Source organism: Nycticebus coucang, chromosome 16, assembly GCF_027406575.1.
Source record: "Nycticebus coucang isolate mNycCou1 chromosome 16, mNycCou1.pri, whole genome shotgun sequence".
NCBI classification, from domain to species: Eukaryota; Metazoa; Chordata; class Mammalia; order Primates; family Lorisidae; genus Nycticebus; species Nycticebus coucang.
Genome location: NC_069795.1, coordinates 61,528,931 through 61,549,015, shown reverse-complemented (window position 1 = coordinate 61,549,015; position 20,085 = coordinate 61,528,931). Strand labels below are relative to the sequence as shown.

Here is a 20,085-nt window from a genome sequence, read left to right as displayed (position 1 = left end):
CTCTTCTTTGCGCTAGAAAGTGTCATGTTACTAACTTGTCATAGACAGTGAGCTGTTTACATCCCCTGGATGTTGGTGACAATAAGGGGCTACATTGTCTATACTGAATTTAAAAACCACTAAAAGTTGGTATGTTTCTAATTATCACCAGAATTGTGCTAGCAATTCTGAAAAATGTCAGCGGTAAAATATTATCCCCCTTAAAATATATATATATGAAATAATATATATGAATTATATATATGTATATATAATTCAAAGTTTATTAAAAAACTTGAAAAAGTTCTCCAAAAGTCAAGACAAAACATAATAGTAGAGGCATGGTGGAAACAGCTCCCCTAAAAATATTTTTGATCTAAATTGTAAATAATTACTATGGTTACCATTGAGTTTTAGCAATATGTATGCAACCTTCAAATTAGCATGTTTGTAGAACTTGTCCTTTGATATAACTTGCATTGTATATGCAAGTTAACTCCAGAGACTTCCCAGTGATAGAATCTGCCTCAGAATTTAGCTACTTACATTCATTTTGAGAGTAAGTTCCTAATATTCAGAATCACTGGAGCCTGCTCCAAGCACCGTGTGCTCAGTCTCTAAAGCACTACATATTCCTGCCTTTCAGAACAGTCAATTTTTAAATAAATAATAATACACAGAGATTGGTATTACAAAGAAGCAGAACAGGAGCTGTTTCTGTCATTCTATGCAACCATTTTGAATTTTTGTGTTTAAAATTTAGACCAGTGAAACCGAGTCCAAACTGCAAAGTGTAATGTTTTTTGTTTGGCAACTTTAATTCGTACATGAAATGTTCTATTGATTCATATCTTTACAATTGAAATGTATTCTCTTTAAAGTGTTGTTTGAAAATGAAAGAATGAATCAAGGAAATAAAACTTTACATTAATGTTACAATTTAGTAGTCGCCTAAATTGTATCTTTGCAGAATTTCAGTTTTGTTCATTTTGTTTTTTTGAGACAGAGTCTCACTCTGTTGCCCTGGGTAGAGTGCCATGGCTTTGTAGGTCACAGCAACCTCAAAATCTAGGGCTTGAGCAATTTTCTTGCCACAGCCTCCTGAGTAGCTGGGACTATAAGTGCCCACCATAATCCCTTGCTAGTTTTTCTTTTTTCATTTTTTTCTTTTTTAGTGGAGACAGGGTCTTGCTCTTGTTTAGAGTGGTCTAGAACTCCTGAGCTCAACCAATGCACCTGCTTTGGCCTTGCAGAGTGCTACTTGCCTGGCCTGAATTTCAGTTTTAATACAACTCACTTTTAGCTACTGGACATAGTTTATACATAGTAGTTTTACACAAACTACTACACCAGACTGTACAAGATCAAAGTTCATAATTGTTAGGGAGATATAAAAATTTTTAATAAATAGCTGTTACCTTTTGTATTCTTACAGTATTTTTCAAATATTTTTTAACTTGAATGGTTTTATAGATGAAGTTGGATACTAGAAAATATTCACTGTCTATATTTATTTTGGGGCCATTTTAATGATTGTTTCAGTTCTTGATTATTTCTGAAAATATTTTTTCCTTATATAGAAATGGATTTTTTTTTTTGGAGATGGAGTCTCACTTTGTTACCTTGGTCGAGTGCTGTGGCATTATAGCTCACAGCAATCTCAAACTCCTAGGCTCAAGTGATTATTCTCTTGCCTCAGTCTCTCAAGTAGTTGGGATTATAGGCACCCATCACAACTCTCAGCTACTTATTGAGACAGGGTCTTGCTCTGGCTCAGGCTAGTCTGAAACTTCTGAGCTCAAGCAATCCACCTACCCTATCCTTCCAGAATGCTAGGATTACAGGCATGAACCAATTCACCTGGCCCTGAGAAATAGATTTTTAAAGATTATGTACTCTGGACCTAATATATACTAAGTACAACTTGGCAATAGAATATGCATAGTAATAACTAACTAGTAGTTTTCATAAGAATTTTTTAAATGAAAAGCTTTCTAAATCTATAATGACTTTTAGTTGTTTGTTTTGAGACCGAGTCTCAATTTGTCGCCCTCGGTAGAATGCCATGGTGTCACAGCTCACAGCAACCTCAAACTCTTGGGCTTAGGCAATTCTCTTGCCTCAGCCTCCCAAGTAGCTGGGACTATAGGCACCCACCACAACGCTGGGATATTTTTTGTTGCAGTTTGGCTGGGGCCGGGTTTGAACCCACCACCCTCGGTATATGGGGCCGGCGCCCTACTCAGTGAGCCACAGGCACCGCCCTATAATGACTTAAAAAGGGACATTTTATTATATAAGAACCTGAGGGTGGTTGAGGTTTTCATCCTCTTGCTGCCTATAATTACAGAAATTATTAACATTTTTAACTTTGAAAATTCCCTATGATCAGATATGAATGTTTGAGAAAAACATCAGGAACAAAAATAGCTAATAGTTGGCTTATAAGTCACACCCCAAAGCAACTATGATTGTCATTTCTTTTCAGAAAATGTTTGTTTGATAAGACAAACCCGTTGAGGCAGCTTTGTGTGTCTCCCAAGTGCCATAAGATGTGTATGCATAATTTAGAACAGGCAGAAAAGAAGTGTTAGCATGCTTGACAGATAGAAAAGTAGAATTGTATCATTTGGCTCAGTGGTTCATTCTTACACTACAAACATCAGTTGTAATCTCTGAGAGATAAGAATCATAATACCTTGTTGGTGCACAGAGATAATTTTTAATGTCAGCCTGCAAGCCTACATTCACCATCTATTCATTTCTCCTTTCAAGAAAATTTCCTATGTCAGTCAATTTGATCTTGAATGATCCTTATCCTGATGAAAAAATATTTAGGAATCATAATGGATGTTTCTAGAAGTCCATTGTCAATTATTGGCTAGGACAAATAGCTAGGTCTTTTCTGTACCTCTAATGCTCTTTGTGCACTTTTCTCAAGCATATAGTGATAGAATGCTGGAGCTTGAAGGGATATTTAGTGTGCTACCAGCATTATGTGGCAGCTTTATGACTAAGTGTAAAGGCAACCTACTGTAATAGAAACAGAGATTGTAGTCATAGATTGAGGAAGGCAAAGTTGTATGTATTTGTGTAATGGGGGCATGGTAGGTAAGAATTTTCCTATTTTTATAGTTCAGTTCTTTCATCTTATTTGGAAGAAATTGAGGACAGGAAAGACTGAATGTTTATCTCAAGTTTATACAATCTGTTAGCATTTGAGACAACCATGTTTAAATGAATATTCTTGTTTTTATCTCCATGCTCTACGTAAATATCCCTCCCAAAATTAGGTACTGTATTTTCTCATGATGGATAAGCAAAGTTTAAACTGATACCACCCAAGCTTATTCCACTTATTCTGAAAGAACCAGTGGTCTCCATATCACTATTTCAGAAAACCATGATCCAGTATATTAGTTCCCTAAATCTGCCATGAGATTCCGAGACTCTCACCCTTTGCCCTTGCACTTCCTCAATGTTAAAACACCTCCCCTGCCCCATCCTCTATTCCGATTGTCAAAGGGGTGCTCATTCTGCTCAAATATAACCTTTCTATGAAGCTTTGCCCCAGTGGCTGCAGCTGGTTGATCCCTTGCCTACCGTGCAGAGTGGTTAGCACCTCTTTGCAGTGTTGTTTCATTCTCCCATTTGTCAGGCATCTTGATTTCCCATTAGAAAATACAAAGACAGGCATCTACCCTGTTTTCCCGAAAATAAGACAGTGTCTTATTTTAAGGTGTGCTCCCAAAGATGCGCTAGGTCTTATTTTCAGGGGACATCTTTTCTTTCCTGTAAGTAGGTCTTATTTTCAGAGGATGTCTTATTTTCGGGGAAACAGGGTATCTTATTTATTCCTATGCCCTTTAACAACTAGCTTACAGGTCCCTTGACCTTGCTTTCAGCTCAGATAAACTTAAAGAAAAAGAATGGTGATAGATAGTAAATTTATTCTAGAAAAGTGCCCTGTTAGTTAATCTTGCCTTACCAATTAAATGGTAAGATCCTTGTGGGTGAAAGATCTTTGTCTGTAACCATCTTATTGTTTTTCATGATTCTAGCACAGAGTTATAGGCTCCATAAATGATTATGGACTCATCCAGGAAAATGAAAAGGGAAGTTAGGAAGCTGAGAGGGTCTATTAACTTAAGGGAGAGGAAGGGACTTTTTGCTTCTGGCCCTCCTTGCATTTTTGTCATTAGTCTAACCACACTCAGGTGTTATATTGTTAGGCACTTCCTTTTGGAAAATTATCTTACCCTTTCTCTTCAATTTTTTGAAAACCTCATCCTCATAATTTACCTTTCAGTTTGCTTGTGTTTGAATTCTGAATTTTTAGAAGAAACTGAATTAGGAAGTCTTAAAGTGCACTTGTTTGAGGTCTTAAGGTAGTTATAAGTAAATAGACATTCAGAGGTTCTAAAAGTTCTCTGCTGGTCCTTTGTCTCAATATGATTCCTGGAAGCTCAAGTTTCTTTTTCTTTCTTTCTTTTTTTTTTCCAAGGAAGAAAGGATTTATTTCAGAGGACACATCAACTGGGAGGAGGAAGCACAGGTTATCTCAAATCCACCTCCCCAATTAGCAGGGTTAAGGGGTTTTTATGGAGGTGAAAATGAAAATGCATAAAAGGAGTGAAACCATGGTATGTTTGGGGTGAGTGCAGGGCACCCAAGTGCAGTGGAAAATCATGCTAGTTTATACATCCCATGAACAAAAAATGGTGAAGAAATCCCTCCCTAGGGTGGGGTTTTAGTATTATAATGAGCTAGCAGTTAATATTGTTCGTTCTTTCAGCCTGGTGTGCAGTCTCAGTGGCTCTTGGTCACAATCTGCAGTGGCAAATTCCTTATCTTGTCTTTCTGTGGACATTCTGATAGAGTAAGGTGCTGTGATTATCTCAGAGTTGTAAGGAGGTTCTGCTTTTCCTGCCCAGTCCTGGTTCAGGTCTCCTGTGAGACTGCCATCAGATGAAGGCTTGACAGAGATCCCATTTTCACTTCCAAAGAGACTTACACACAGAACTGACAAGCCAATGCTGGCTGTTGGCAGGAGGCCTCAGTTCTGCATCATGTGGGTTTCTGTGACCAGGGTCTTCTGCCGGAGAATTCATGGGTGCACTTCTGTTCTGAGCTGGGTATTGCAACCTTCGGTCTGAGCCATACCTTGCTCATTTTGTGTTCTTGGGAGGATGTACACACTTTAAAGATACGGCTGCCACTTCCCAGTGCTGTCCTCCTGGGCCTGTAAGAGGGAGCAGACCCAGCGACCCTTGATAACCTCTAACACCAGGCCCAAGGAAAACAAAATCTTCAATCAAGTTTCATTTTGAACACAGGTTGATGAGATGTGAGAAGGAATTATGTTGAAAGGTTTACTAGGTGTTAGGAAATAGCTTAAAGTGAGAATATTTATGCTGGCAAAAGTTTAGAAATAAAGTGAAGCAATATTCCAGGTAGACAGATATGTGAAACGTGGGGCCAGAAGTTGTCCCTATAGTTCAACATTGATTAGCTATGCGTAGTATGATCACAGGCAAATCCCTTAGCTGTCTTTGTCCACTAGAGACAGTTTTGACTATAATCTCAGTTATGCTTACATCATTCTAAGCTATGATAACTATGAAATTATTAAGAAGAATGCTTGAATATGAATCAAACAATTGATGAAGTAGATGGATTAAGATACATTGTTGAGAGAAAGAGAAGTTGAAAACAGAAGAGTTTAAGAACTATAAGGATGAAGAAAAAAGAACTTAGAAATAACTCTTAGGACTATGTGTTTAGCCTTAACGTTACTGAAAAAGTAAAAAACACAAATCACAAAGTATTTAAATAAGGAAATCTTTATTTTCTTTTGTTTCACCAGCTCTTAAGGAGTCCAATTCAAAGTAGAATATTGTGCAATTTGTATACACATTGTTATACACCAGTTATGTCATGTAACTGATGCAAAAAGAGTTGTGTTTGTTATAGTAAATACATGCTGTTTTTCATGCTCTTTTTATGGATGAACCTCAAAAGGAACAATATTAGTCCAGCAATTACCAGAGAATAAAAAGTTCCACAAAAATGTATAATGTATTCTAAGTAATTGAAGTTTGTCCCTTTGGAAGCCAAAACATTTTTTTGAAGTAACCATTCTGATGAAATTCTTTGCAAAATGGGTTGCACCGTTCTTTGCTTCAAAAAAAAAAAAAAAAAAAGATGAAATTAAACATAATTAAAAGTTTTATTGCTAATCTTATTATGAACATCATTTTTAATCTGCATTATATAATGCAATTATGCCCCCGGCCTAATAGGGATTTATAGTGGAATTATAATAATTATGAATAAATTGAGATAAAGTTTGGATCTTGCAGTATCTCCTTCAGCTGCCTAGAGAAGATTTCTGTTTTGTGTATCTTGGTTCTCAGTTAAAGTTCAGATGCCGAGGTTACAAGGCAAATACTTTAATGATAAGTTAACAATAACATAAATTATCCAATGACATAAGAAATTTTTAGAAAGTTTTCTGTGCTACAGATTTTATGGGCACTTGACAATTATTAACTGGAGGTTCAAAGAAAATAATAGGAAGATCTATTTCCAGGAAAAAACTTTTCCCCCAAAGGGAGGCAAATTTCCAGTATATTGGGCAAGTAAACAGAACTTCCAAAAGAAATAGATCTTCCTTTCACTTAAAGAAACAAATAATTCAGGTTATCTTCCTATCTTAAATTAAGGTGGCCATCTTGAGTTGCTTATCTTACATAGAGAAAGTCATGACAAAAATTTCTAAAATCCATTGAAAGGAAGTAAAGAAAATTCCCATGCTAAGTATTATAGGGAAATGGCTGCCTACCAAAATATCTGTCTTTCGTTTAATTGCATATATCAGAACTGGTTACAGAAAATGATTACCAATTACTGCTCAAGAAGCAATACAGGATAACAGTTAATAAATTATAGAGTAATGGATGAGTTTAAATCTTAATTCTCCTGATTATTAGCACATTATTGTAGCAAGTTGTGTACAATCTCAGTTTCCTTCCCAGTGAAACAGGGTTCATACTAACATATCGTTTTTGTTGAGAGGATGCTATGATTTGATTGGCCTCTCCAAAAGTCATGTTGAAATTTAATTGCCCTTGTGATGATATTAAGAAGTAGGACTTATAGAGGTGATTAAGTCATGAGGGTTCTCCCCTTGTTAATTAATACCCTTATTGTAGGATCAGGTTTTTGATAAAAGGCTGAAGTTTGGCTCCCACTTTCTCTGTCTCATGCACTCACTTCCACTTTCTGTCAAGGAATAATACAGCCTGAAAGCCCTTATCAGATGCTGGCACTGTGTTCTTGGATTCCCAACATATAGACTGACTGCCAAAAGCCGTCTTTATGCTACATTCTGTCACAGTGCTCCTTGACCACCCCCAGTCATAGCGCAAGCAAGCCCAGGAACAGCTCAACCCACTGCTCAGGAAGGTATACTTTGTAAGCCCTGGCGACACCCACTCCTTAACACTGCAGTCTTGCAGAATGCAAGGGCTATAGGGGAATAGCTACCTCCACCTAGATTTCAAAGGATGTTGCTAACAGCCTGAGGGCCGAGGAAGAGCCTTGTTGCAGGGGCAGAGCACCACAGAGAGCTCCTAGTAAGGCAGTGCTGAGCGGAAATGTGATATTGGGGCCACCACAGAGAGTCCCTACCAGAGCAAAGCTTAATGGAACCGTGGGAGTGGGACGGCCCCTCCCCCTCCCCCACCCCCACTTGTAGAGCTATCAGCCTGCAGAATTAGCTTGGGAGAGCTGCACCATTGAGTCTCTTAACTTGTGAAAGCTGAAGCATGGACTGAGACCAGCAAAACTGTAAGGGCTGGGCCACCAGAGGCCTTGGGTGTCTAACTCCTACTGCAGTGTGCCCCAGCTGTGGAAAATGGAGTCAAAGTAGATTATTCTCAAGCCTAAAACTTAATGTTGTTTTCTTTGTTGGGTTTTGGATTTAGTTTGGTCCCATTACTCCTTCCTTTTTGCCTATTTTCTCCCTTTTGGAATGGAAATGTCTATCTTTTGTTTGTCCCACCATTGTACTTAGAACATTTATTTAGATTTCACAGGCTCACAGTTGGGGGGAATTTGCCTCAGGATAAATCATGCCTTGAGTCTCACCCATATCTGATTTAGATGCAACTCTGGACTTTTGAGTTGATGCTGGAATGAGTTAAAACTTTGGGGGCTAATGGGATAGAACTAATGTACTATATTTTGTATGTGGAAAGAACTTGAGTTTGGGGGTAGGGATAGGGGTAGAATGCTATGTTTGAATGTCCCTTCCAAAATTTATGTTGAAATTTAATTGTCATTGTGATTAAGAGGGGGACCTTTAGATGTAATTTAGATCATGAAAGCATTAATACCTTTATGATGAGGGTGGGTTAGCTATCATGGGAGTGGACTCCTGATAAAAGAAAGAAGTTTTGTTCCTATCCTCCTCTCTTACTCATGCTCTCTTTCACCTTCTGCTTTCAGCCATGGAATAATGCAGCACAAAAGCCTTTGCCAGGCACAAGCACCATGCTATTGCATTTCTCAGCCTCCAGAACCATAAGCCAAATGAACTCCTACCACTTCTAGATTATAGTCTCAGGTAGTCTGAGAAAATGAACTAAGATGAAGGATTAAATGATTTCATTTTTGAAGCAAATATTTATTATGTATCATAAACTCTGTTAAGGAGGATTAATAAATAGAAACTATTACCTAGGAAATTACAGAATAATGCTTGAGAAATGGTTGGCAGAAATTATTGAAGTCACATACGCATATATGGTCATTCCAGAAGAACATATTTGATTTTAGTTTTGTTTCCATTTTTTAGGAGAAGAATCATGTGATGTACAACTTTACATTAAAAGACAATCCATACACTTTGTCTCAGTGGGAAAATCCTTTAAACTTGAATGCCCTGTGAAATACTGTAATGACAGGCCTAATGTGACTTGGTGCAAGCTCAAAGGGACAAACTGTTCAGATTTTGGAGACAGATTTCAACACACAAGTTGGGAAGAAAAGAAGAATATTTCAGTTTTTGTTCTACATTTTGAATCAGTGCTTCCTAGTGACAATGGGTCATACCGCTGCTTTGTGAATCTTTCATCTAAACTCATTACAAGCCACGCAACAGCCATTAATGTGATAGGTGAGTTCTCAATGCCTAGTCCATCTAATGTTTTTCTCATCATGCTTCCAAAAGAGGAGGATCCAGATTCTGAAGTGATTGTGTTAGAGGCTGAACTCCTTTGGCACATCAGAAGTTGGACACACCTCAGAGATTATCATGTGCTTGTTTGTACACCTGTTTGTGCAGGTGTGTGTGTTTTGAGGGGGTGAATGAGGCAGGGAAGAGAAGATAAAAATATAACAAAATGTATTGCTCATGTCTTTAGGTGTTATAAAATGTATTTGGTAAATCCAAAAGTAGATCACTAAAATATTGAAAAATTACAATTAAGTGAACACCTATAGTTGTGGATAGTTCTATATTCTTTGATCTGTTTTTCTTTTATGTATTTGTCCTTGCTTTTTATTAAGTATAATTCCTTGAAGTTATGTTTGTAGTGCTTTTATGCTTGTTAATAGATTATAATTTGCTTAGAGCACACAAATGACTTGACACCCTAATGACGTTCTAGAAATATTCATAGCTTCAACTGTCTCCCTACCCCTTGTAGAGGCCTTTAATAGGTTTTAACAGCTGAAAAAAGACAGGTAGAAGTCAAGCTAGGGAAAATCCAAGCTGAATAAAACATAAAAAAATACACATAGAAAGAAGAGTAGGGGTGAGTAAAAAAATTTGATTTATGAGAATTCCACAGCCAATATTATACTCAATGGTGAAAGACTAAAAGGTTTCCCATGAGAATAGGAATAAGACAAGGATGCATATTTTTGCTGCTTCCATTTAACATTCAATTGAAGTTCTAGCCAGAGCAATTAGGCAAGAACAAGAAATAAAAAGCATCAAAATTGAAAAAGAAGAAGTAAAACTATCTTTAGTCATAGATGGCCTGACCTTATATAGCGAATCTCCCAAATTTTATTTATAAAATATTAATTACAAAATTTTATAAAGAGGTAGCCAATATGTAGAGAATATTTCATAACTATTTTGTAAACTTTAAATAAGGGTACGTTTCGCTGCAATTTCCCAGTTTCCCTGTGTATGGTGACTTTATGTGTGACCTTTAGGACATGCTGTATTGAAGAATTCTTTAAAATTCATTATTAACCAATAGAATTAATATTTGAATTCAGTAAAGTTTCAGGATACAGGATCAGCACACAAAAATTGGTGATATTTCAGGGCGGCGCCTGTGGCTCAAGGAGTAGGGCGCCGGTCCCATATGCCGGAGGTGGCGGGTTCAAACCCAGCCCCGGCCAAAAAGAAATCACACACACACACAAAAAAAAATTGGTGATATTTCTATTATTAGCAATGAACAATCCAATAGAAAATTAAGAAAATACCATTTATAATAACATTAAAAAATAAAATATTTATAAATAAATTTAGTCAAAGAAGTTGAAAGAGTTGTAGAATGAATAAACAAAGCATGGATGAAAGAGATTCAGGAAGATATAAATAAATGGAAAGAGCACATATTCATGTGTTGGAAGATGTAATATTATAAAGATGGCAATGATTCTTCAAGGTGATCTACAGATTCAGTGTAATTTCCATCAAAATCCCCAACAGCTTTTCACTGCTGTTGTGGAAATGGAAAAATTGATACTAAAATTCACACAGAATTACAATAGATATAAAATTGGCAAAATACTATGAATAGTATTCCATAGTATACATGTACCACAGATTATTAATACATTCCTGTGTTGATGGGCACATAAATTGTATACTTTATATGGTTAAAATGGTAATTTTCATGTGATGTGTATTTTACTATAATAAAAATATATATTTGGATGGAAGAAGAACACCCTTTAACTATAAAAAATAAGATGGAGGTCTTTTTATTGCCTACTAACTGACCCTGAAGCTTATTGCGAAGGATAAATTTCGGAGAGGTTTGGTGCTGTAGTAAGTAGCATCACTAAACTGTAGATGCAGCCACATAAGGTTACTTCTTTATTTTTTTTATTATTAAATCATAGCTGTGTACATTAATGCAATCGTGGGGATCAATGTGCTGTTTTATATACAATTTGAAATATTTTCATCAAACAAGTTAACATAGCCTTCATGGCATTTTCTTAGTTATTGGGTTAAGACATTTCTATTCTACATTTAGTAAATTTCACATGTACACTTGTAAGATGCACCATAGGTGTAGTCCCATTATGGATGCTATTCATTTCAATGTGTACATTTTGTGGCTTTTCTTTTAAAAATCAATTTATTGAGGTTGAGTGCTGTGGCTAATGCATGTAATTCCAGCATTGGAGGCCGAGGTGGGTGGATTGCCTGAGCTCACAGGTTCAAGACCAGCCTGAGCCAGAGAAAGACCCTGTCTCTAAAAAATAGCCATGCACTGTGGCAGGCACCTGTAGTCCCAGCTACTTGAGAGGCTGAGACAAGAGAATCACTTGAGCCCAAGAGTTTGAGGTTGCTGTGAGCTATGATGCCATATCACTCTTGTACCAAGGGTGACCAAATGAGACTCTGTCTTAAAAAAAAAAATTAATTTATTGCTTTATATCCTTAGTTTAGAGTATCTATTTGATCTTCCTTAAAGTACTCCAAAGAAGGAATCCATTGAAATTCCTTTAAAATGTTTTATTATTTATTTGAATTTGTATTTTTGAGACAGAGTCTCATTTGCTGCCCTGGGTAAAGTGCCCTGGTGTCTTAGCTCACAGCAACCTCAAACTCCTGGGCTCAAGTGATTCTCTTGCCTCAGCCTCCTGAGTAGCTGGATCTGCAGGTACTCACCACCATGCCTGGCTGGTTTTTCTATTTTTGGTAGAGACAGAGTCTTGCTCTTGCTCGGGCTGGTCTCAAACACCTGAGCTCAGGTGATCCACCCATGTGAGCTACCACACCAGCCTCTTACCACTTTGTTAATTAATGCTCCTGATCTACACTGGTCTTGTCTCTCAACAGCCTTTCATTTTGTTATGTGTTTCTTTCTATAGCTTCTGTGAGCATTGCAGACCTTCATTCTGTTCCTTCTAAATAATGCAATTAACTAATTATATGCTTGAACTCTTTCTGTTTAGTGTTTCCCTATTTTGGTCCTTTCCAGTCAAGTATTTTCTTAATAGACTTAATTTGCCTAACATTTTTTTTTCATAAGGCCACTCCCCCACAGAGCGTCCCCTGTGCTCACAATGTCAGGCTTGTGTTTGTTAACCAGCATTCAAGGTCTTCTGTAGTTCGCCTCCATCTACTTTTCTGGACTCCATATACAGCCTCTCAAAGAGCCTATTTGCCATTGCCATGCTTTCACTATGATCTTTTCTACGCCACTCTTGTCGCTTGTAAGGCATCCATTCATCTGTTTCCAACTATCAAAATTCTAACCCTTCTTTCAAACCCAACTCGTTTCCCAAATTCTCAAGGAAGCCTGCCACCATCACCTTAGGGGATGTGATTTCTATTTTCTATCAATTTTTATGCCATTTGAGGTCTCTGCCTCTTATTTATCATACATTTCCTTTCACTGTAGGAATGTATGGTAATATCTTTTAAGTTCCATGAAAGATTATAATGTCTTGGGAGGTACAAATTACATCATATTTCTTTATTTCTACTTCTATCATGAAAGTTAAATATACTGTTTAGGAATTAGCTTTAATTAAAATTATGTGTGTATTTTCCTTTAGTGAAGTGGTGAAAATAAAAATAACAGGGAAAGGCTCAAAAAAATTCCTTTTTCTTCTGAACTTGGGAGGGTTCAATGAACTAAGCAAGCATAAGAAGTGCTCAATAAACTTGGTATGAACTAAGTATATTAAAAATATACTCAGAACTATGTTTAAGGACCAGGTTTTACATAAATAGATTTTGAAAGGTATGCTAAGAGATATTTTGTTGTCTTCCCTTGAAATATGTTTCTGAAGGCATATTGTAAATTTTCTTCTTTTTCTTTTTATCTGACTCTCCTTTGTTGTTTATGTTAAAGTTAAGAATTGGTTCACTTAAGGACAGGTCTGTGACAGAGTGGGGGCTTGTGTGCTCTTGGGAAAGCAATATTTTCCCAGAATGAAGAAAAGTACTTTGCAAAATAAAGCAAAGCCCCAGGGGATAAGTTGACAGAGTTGGGAACAGTCACCAGAAGATACATAGGCCTGAAACTCCAGCCTTCCCAACCTTACCTTGGTTAGTTTCTGATTAGGAACTTCACAAAAATGGGTTGGTCCTTATCTATGCAGGAAAGTGCATGTAGAGCAGGAGGGTAGGAAGTGAGAGGTACAGTCTTTTTTCAGAATGAGCACCAACGACATCATCAAAGGTATTTTTTCCTTGTGGCCTTCCACCCTCACTTGGAGCACCTGCTGAACATGCATCTTGTTACTCAAGGTGTCAGAGGCGTCATGCAGGCTGTATTGGGTCCTTATACTTAATGAGTCAGAAGAGGACATCAAAGCAAACATGAAGGTTATGTGATATTTATCAAGTCTTTCTGTGAACAGCAGAATGAACCCAGGAATTTAATTTGTGTTCAAATCAAATTGTGTCCACCTTGTGGACCTCAAGATAATGATTCACAAATTATAGAAAACTTGAACTGGGCTATTGGATTCTGTTGGTGTGCAAATGCTGGAATCTTCTGTGAGACCTCTTACTTTGGATATACCCAAGTGTACACTCTTACTATTTTCTCAACCAATTTCAATTTTTTATCTTTTTTCTCTATTTCAGAAGAAATTCAAAGCAATTCAGAACTCCCTCTAATACGTAAGTATTAAGTTAATCAAATAAAATTAAGAAAACTAGATTTGTTTGTGTGCTTAGAAATAATCTTAATCAATCAGATTTGTTTGTATTAGGTTATCTGTTGTGGGAACCTTGGTCCTCCCCAGACAGCTCCACCCTAAATAGCAGCTGCACCGTGAACAATACAACTTTGTTCTCTGAATTACCAAACCACTTTATAGCCTGCTTCCACTGCCCCTGATCATTTTTACCCCCAAACCAAGTATCTAGGGAAACAAATCACACACATTATAACAGATCTCTTACTATAGTATTTTTAATACTGTATTAGTAGCAAAACTGAATTAAAAATAGATCTTGCATAATAAACCTTAATAATACACACACACACAAAGTTTCACAAAACCATTCTTCCCTCAGGACAGGATTTCTCCATTGACATTTTTGGGTGCATGATTCTTCACTGCAGCAAGAGGGGTGGTATCCTGAATAATGTAGGATGTTTAGCAGAATTTCTGGCCTCTCTTCACTAAATGATATCCTTCCTTCTCTCCTCTTGTGACAACCAAAACTGTCTCCAGACATTGCCACATGTTTTCTGGAGGACAAAACTGTTCTAGCTGAGAACCATGCTGTAATGTGTGTGATGCATTCTAATATTTTCTATTTTTTTCTGTTTTATTTTTTTAATGCAATTTGTGATCTATTAAATTATATTATAGCCTACTAATAAGTTCCTGCCAACTGCAGAGAAACAGGGCCTTGATTCAGGTTATTATTAATTACTTATAATGAGCATTAGCTAAATGCCAGGCAGAACATATCTGAGGATGCCAGAAGGATTCGATATTTGGACATATCAATGAGTTATGAGATAAAGTCATCGTGTTGAAAAAAACTTGAATTTAGTGTCAGAAACATGTTGACTCACATTCCAACTGCTACTAACTGTCTGAATTTGGACAAAATTCTTGGAACAATAACACTGTTCTCAAGTCATGATACTGGATAAAGTCAATAGCTTTCCTACTTTCCTTAGGTGACAAATATGGAAGTTAAAATAGATACTACAAATAGAAGGGGTTGGTGGAGTGTTACAGAGAAGTGTTATGGAGATAGTTCTATGGAAAATTAATCCTAGTGGAATAAAGGATTTTTCCAAAAGGTGAATTATTACAGAGCCACATGTCCTCAGCAATAAAGCAAGAGGTGGCTGAGGGAACTGAGGCCTGGGATTCTTGAGGAATGCCTTGAAGGGGAAATGGAGGCATCAGTCTGAAATCAACTTCATTCAAGTTCCAACAATGCAGAATGGTCTTGCTGATCCTAATATCATGTATCTCAGATTTCCTAATTGTATTTAGCATTGACTGACATTCCAGATTCATCCAGTGCCTCAGGAAGACCCTCCGAGGAAGAGATGGAAAACAGACCATGGCTCTTTTATAGTTTGCTTGCTTTGGGGGGATTACTTCTACTCATTACCTGTTCCTGCCTGCTCTTCTGCCTGAGAAGGCACCAAGGTGGGTCACATTTTCTCTCTGCTTTTACATACCACCCATTTGGTTTCTTATTCCTGGGGTTAATCGACTTGTAATTTATTCCTGTTGCTTTCTTTCCCAATCCTGGGATAAACTGTGGATAATGATTTCCTGGGGGACAACTCATACTTCCACTAAAAAGCCAAATGGGTTAAACAGGGCTCCTCCCAGTCATGGGGAGGCATGCTCATCTCACAGTGCTCCAGCCCAGGGCCATTCCACATCAAACGAGGCACACACACCCTCATGTTAATGAAGATCGGTGGGCCTACAGGGACTTTGTACCATGAAAGTCCTTACTTTCTGTTGCTTTTACAAACACACACTTGATCTCAATCCTCATGCAACAATGAAGCATTTGAAATATGTGGGTTTGGCTGGGATGGGAGAGGTATAATATTTTGAAAACAATTCCTTTGAACTTTTATTAAGAATTCCCTCGGTGTCATGAACAAAAACTGTTTACCTAAGAGAGAGAACCACAGTTAGCTCTGATCTGAGCCACTGCAGCTTTCTGTCTTTTTCCTTTTCTCTACACCTTCTCATCCCTTTTCCCACAACACCAACCACAATGTAGCTGTAGAAACTGAGCTAGACAGGGCAACCCTTCCTTTATATGCCACAGGAGAAAGCTTTCTCTGGACAAAGTGCTTCTGATATTTTGGAGTGAGCCCAGAACCTTCTCAGAACTAGGAAGAATTCTATATAACCCAAATTCTGTATCTGCAGCCCTCCAGTTCTTTTTATGGCTCTTCCATAGATTTCTTCATCTTTCTTCAGGCTAGCAGAACATCTCTCAGAACTTCAGAAAAAATGAGTCTGGAATATATGTTTTGCTTTTCCACATCCAAAGTGAATTAGATAGTAGAGATCCTGGCAAAGTAGGTGACAGGATGTTTCTAGACTTAAATATGGAATGTCCGACATCACTTTCCAAGTGATGTCCTGGATCCTGTCTCTTCCTCTTAGCTATGCCATAGGACTAGGAGGAGAAGACTGATGAGCCAGTGAGGGAAATGGGCAGCTCACTAGCAGGTGCACGTGGCACTCCAGCCGCAGCAAATGAACAGGCCCAAACTAATAACACCATCACTGGCTTGCAATAGGGCAGGCACTGGTGGGAAGGTGGTTTACCTTTGCTTGCTTTCTTTACTCCTTTTGCTTACTATTTTTCTTTTGATCTTCTAGGGAAACAAAAGAAGCTCCCTGATACAGCCAGAGGGGAAATTAACCTGGTATGTTTGATGTATTTGTTGGATCAAATACTTGTGTTTGTATTTGTGTTATACCATAGTAATTTGTCTATTTAATTATTTGATTTAATCTATGAGCTGATATAACACCACATGACAGGGACTGTTCTAAGTACTACATATAAAGACTTCTTTTTAAAAATGTGTTTATTTTGCTTTCGCATTTCTCTTTATCAAAGATTCATCAGCATTAAAAGGTCTCACAATAAATAGTTCTTTGGAAAGGCACAGGAAGCAGTCTAGACCCAAAATAGATAAGTCCAGACTGAACCATATAGGTTTGGCTTGGCTCTTGCCTGTTATGTGGTCTCAGGATATGCATTTATTCTCACAAACACAACACCTTAAAGTCTTCCTGGAAAAGAGTAGGGAGTTGATGAAAGATCGAATCCATAAACAACCTTATGAAATGACAAGGTGTCTTCACAAGTCACACCAAAAGATAAAGAGGAATGATCTCAGGCTTAGTTACCATGCAAAAGTCCTTGGGAATATATGTGGGATCATCAAGGAAGAGGCCACCAGATGTAGGAAAGGGAATTTTGGAGTCAATTTTTCCTACACAGGTAGGTATATAAAATTAGGCCTTCCTTTTTCTTTTGAAATCAGTGTTGTATAGATATTGGAAATAAATAAAAATGCAAGATGAGGCTATATCTGGTTGGATGATTAAGTTCATGAACTCATCCTAGAAATAGTGCTATATACCTCATTGCTGAATTTCACTATAGTCACTTTTGAAGTACTCCCCATGGCCATCGATCTGGTGACCATAGTGATATTCAGTAATGAGGTATATAGCTCTTTTCCTAGGATGAGTTTGAGAACTTAATTGTCAGACTTTCATACAATAACAGCTCTGATGACTATTTCAGAAAAAGAGTTCCAAAATTGCTTTGAAGGGTGGACTAGGCATTGTGGTTGGTGCACAGCTTCCCAAGGAGGGTATCTTGAAAGTGACTGTAGAGATATTCAGCAATGTAGCATGTAGCACTTTTTCTAGGATGAGTTCATGACCTTAACTGTCCAACCTCATATCTTTATAAAAATAATTTCTGGGGCGGTGCCTGTGGCTCAAAGGTGTAGGGTGCCGGCCCCATATGCCGGAGGTGGAGGTGGCAGGTTCAAACCCAGCCCCCGACCCCACCCCCCGGCCAAAAACTGCAAAAAATAATAAGAAGAAGAATTTCTGAATCACTTTAATTAAAAACAATCATAAATGAAGTTCTGCAAAAGAACTTGAAGAGTGTGTATGTGTGTGTTTATATTTCAGTAAGAAAGAGAAGTAATGAAGAGGTGGTAACCCTCTTGAATATTCCAGAAATGCCAGAGGTAGACATAGCCAACAATTCAACATATAATATTAATTGGCATTCAATATTTCCTATCTGCCTGCCTAATTTCAAATCAAACCAAATAGACTCAACTTAATCCTGTGTTTATTACTAAGGCTTTGTTTGCTCAAATAGGAAAATTTTCTTAAATATTATTTCTTCTCTTTCTGTAGGGAATAACAAAAAACTATATTCACCTATAACAAGTCTTGAGAGCTGTAAAACAATTTAAAACATAAATCTAAAATAACTGTGTAAGTAAAACACAGGTTGATTAAACCATGGTCATTTTTCTTTCACCAAACTAGATAAATTATGATTTAACTTTAACCCACATGGGGTTTTTCTGTGTCTGGGATCGTCTGGGAAGTTTGTTTTAAGGTGTTCTTAGTATTCACAGGAATCTGAAGTTTTTGCTTTGGTCTGAGTTGTCTAGCTTTTTCTAAAATATCAAAGAGATACCATATTAGATCCCTGGGGCTAAATGTTTCTTTCTTTCTTCTATTCCTTTTTTTCCTTCGTCTTCTCTTAATCTTTCAAGCTTTTATTTAAGTACAATGATCAAGGATGGATTTTAGTTCTCATTGAAAGCAGCGACATCCATGGGCACATAGTCCTCAAAAGCAGTGACCTGCAACTCCAGCACATCTATGCCAATTTCATCATCTTCAGCTACACACTATATCTGACATTTTTAAATACCACATCCCACCAGAACTAGTTTAGAGGAGCTCCAGACCAAGCTTGAATGCTTCCGGAACACTCCTCTAATGTTGCCAGATCTGTCTCATCCTCCCAAGGTTTTACATCTAGCAGGATGGAAGACTTGGCAAGAAGTGAGGGGATTCGGGGGTTCTTTTGTTCACACTGTGCAAGGTGTTCTCCACTTAGCCTCTTTGCATCTTTGCTTTTCTCCTCCTCATCAAATCCAAAGAGAGTAATGTCATAATTGTCTCTACTCCCTGGAGCTCCACTTCCTGTGGTGACTGCCATGTCAGCAGGGCCATCCTTGCCCAAAGCCTTCTCTCCTGGCAGGCTGACCTTTTAAGACTCGATGGGATTAGACATTAATATAGGGCATGACACAGGCAGGATATAGCTTCAAAGTGGCCATGTCTGCTTGGGGTGGCACAGACACTTGATGGAGCTCTCGTCCCCCAGATAATTGATGAGTACATGGAAGCTGTCAGAGTTTTTCAGGTCTTAGAACCCCATAGTCTTAGCTGTGTGGGAGAGCTAAGTAGCAGTAGAAGGAAACAGTTCAGGCTGAGGGGTCTGGTGCCAGCAAAGGAAAAAGGTCCCTGGGGCTAAAAAATTTCTGAAGTAGAGGCTCCGCACCTGTGGCTCAAGCGGCTAAGGCACCAGCCACATACACCTGAGCTGGCAGGTTTGAACCCAGCCCTGGCCCGCCAAGCAACAATGACAGCTGCAACCACAAAATAGCCGGGCATTGTGGTGGGCGTCTGTGGTCCCAGACACTTGGGAGGTAGTGGCAGGAGAATCCCTTGAGCCCAGGAGTTGGAGGTTGCTGTGAGCTGTGATGCCAGAGCACTTTACCCAGGGCAACAGCTTGAGGCTCTGTGTCAAAAAAAAAATTTTTTTTTTCTGAAGTAGAAACTCGTATGGGTGCCAGCAGAGAAACCAAAGTAGAGAGAGGGAGTGGTAAAAATGCAACCATAACATGTAAAAGCCAAAGCTCTGATCCTAATCCAACACAGTGCTTTAAGACCATAAAAGTACTTGTATACTAAAAATCACTGGATTGTATACTTACAAGTGAGCATTTTACGGTATGTGAATTATCTTTCTCACATACATATTTAAAGTGCTTTATACGGTGTCATGGGAATGGAAGGTGGGATGGCTGCTTCTGTCTTTATTGTCACTACCCACCACATGCTGGTCACCCAGACCTAAGACAGCCAGCTGCTTTGATGAGGTGCCACGGAAGAGGCTCAGCTGCATGGCATCATGCATTCTTTTACCTCATTCATCCTAACAAAATTTGTTTTTTGTTTTTTTTTTCCTTTTTTTTAATTTTTATTAAATCATAGCTGTGTACATTAATATGATCATGGGGCACCATACACTTGGTTCAT

General features: G+C 38.0%; 1 protein-coding gene across 1 annotated transcript in view; it reads left to right on the top strand.

The window, feature by feature from the left end:
• The window catches only part of BTLA (B and T lymphocyte associated), a 33,010-nt gene that overhangs the window by 7,786 nt on the left and 5,139 nt on the right, over positions 1–20,085 (top strand). The window contains exons 2-5 of the mRNA XM_053565265.1: positions 8,840–9,160; positions 13,844–13,879; positions 15,241–15,381; positions 16,588–16,634. Of these exons, the coding sequence (XP_053421240.1) occupies positions 8,840–9,160; positions 13,844–13,879; positions 15,241–15,381; positions 16,588–16,634 (545 nt within the window). The remainder of the gene's footprint in view (positions 1–8,839; positions 9,161–13,843; positions 13,880–15,240; positions 15,382–16,587; positions 16,635–20,085) is intronic.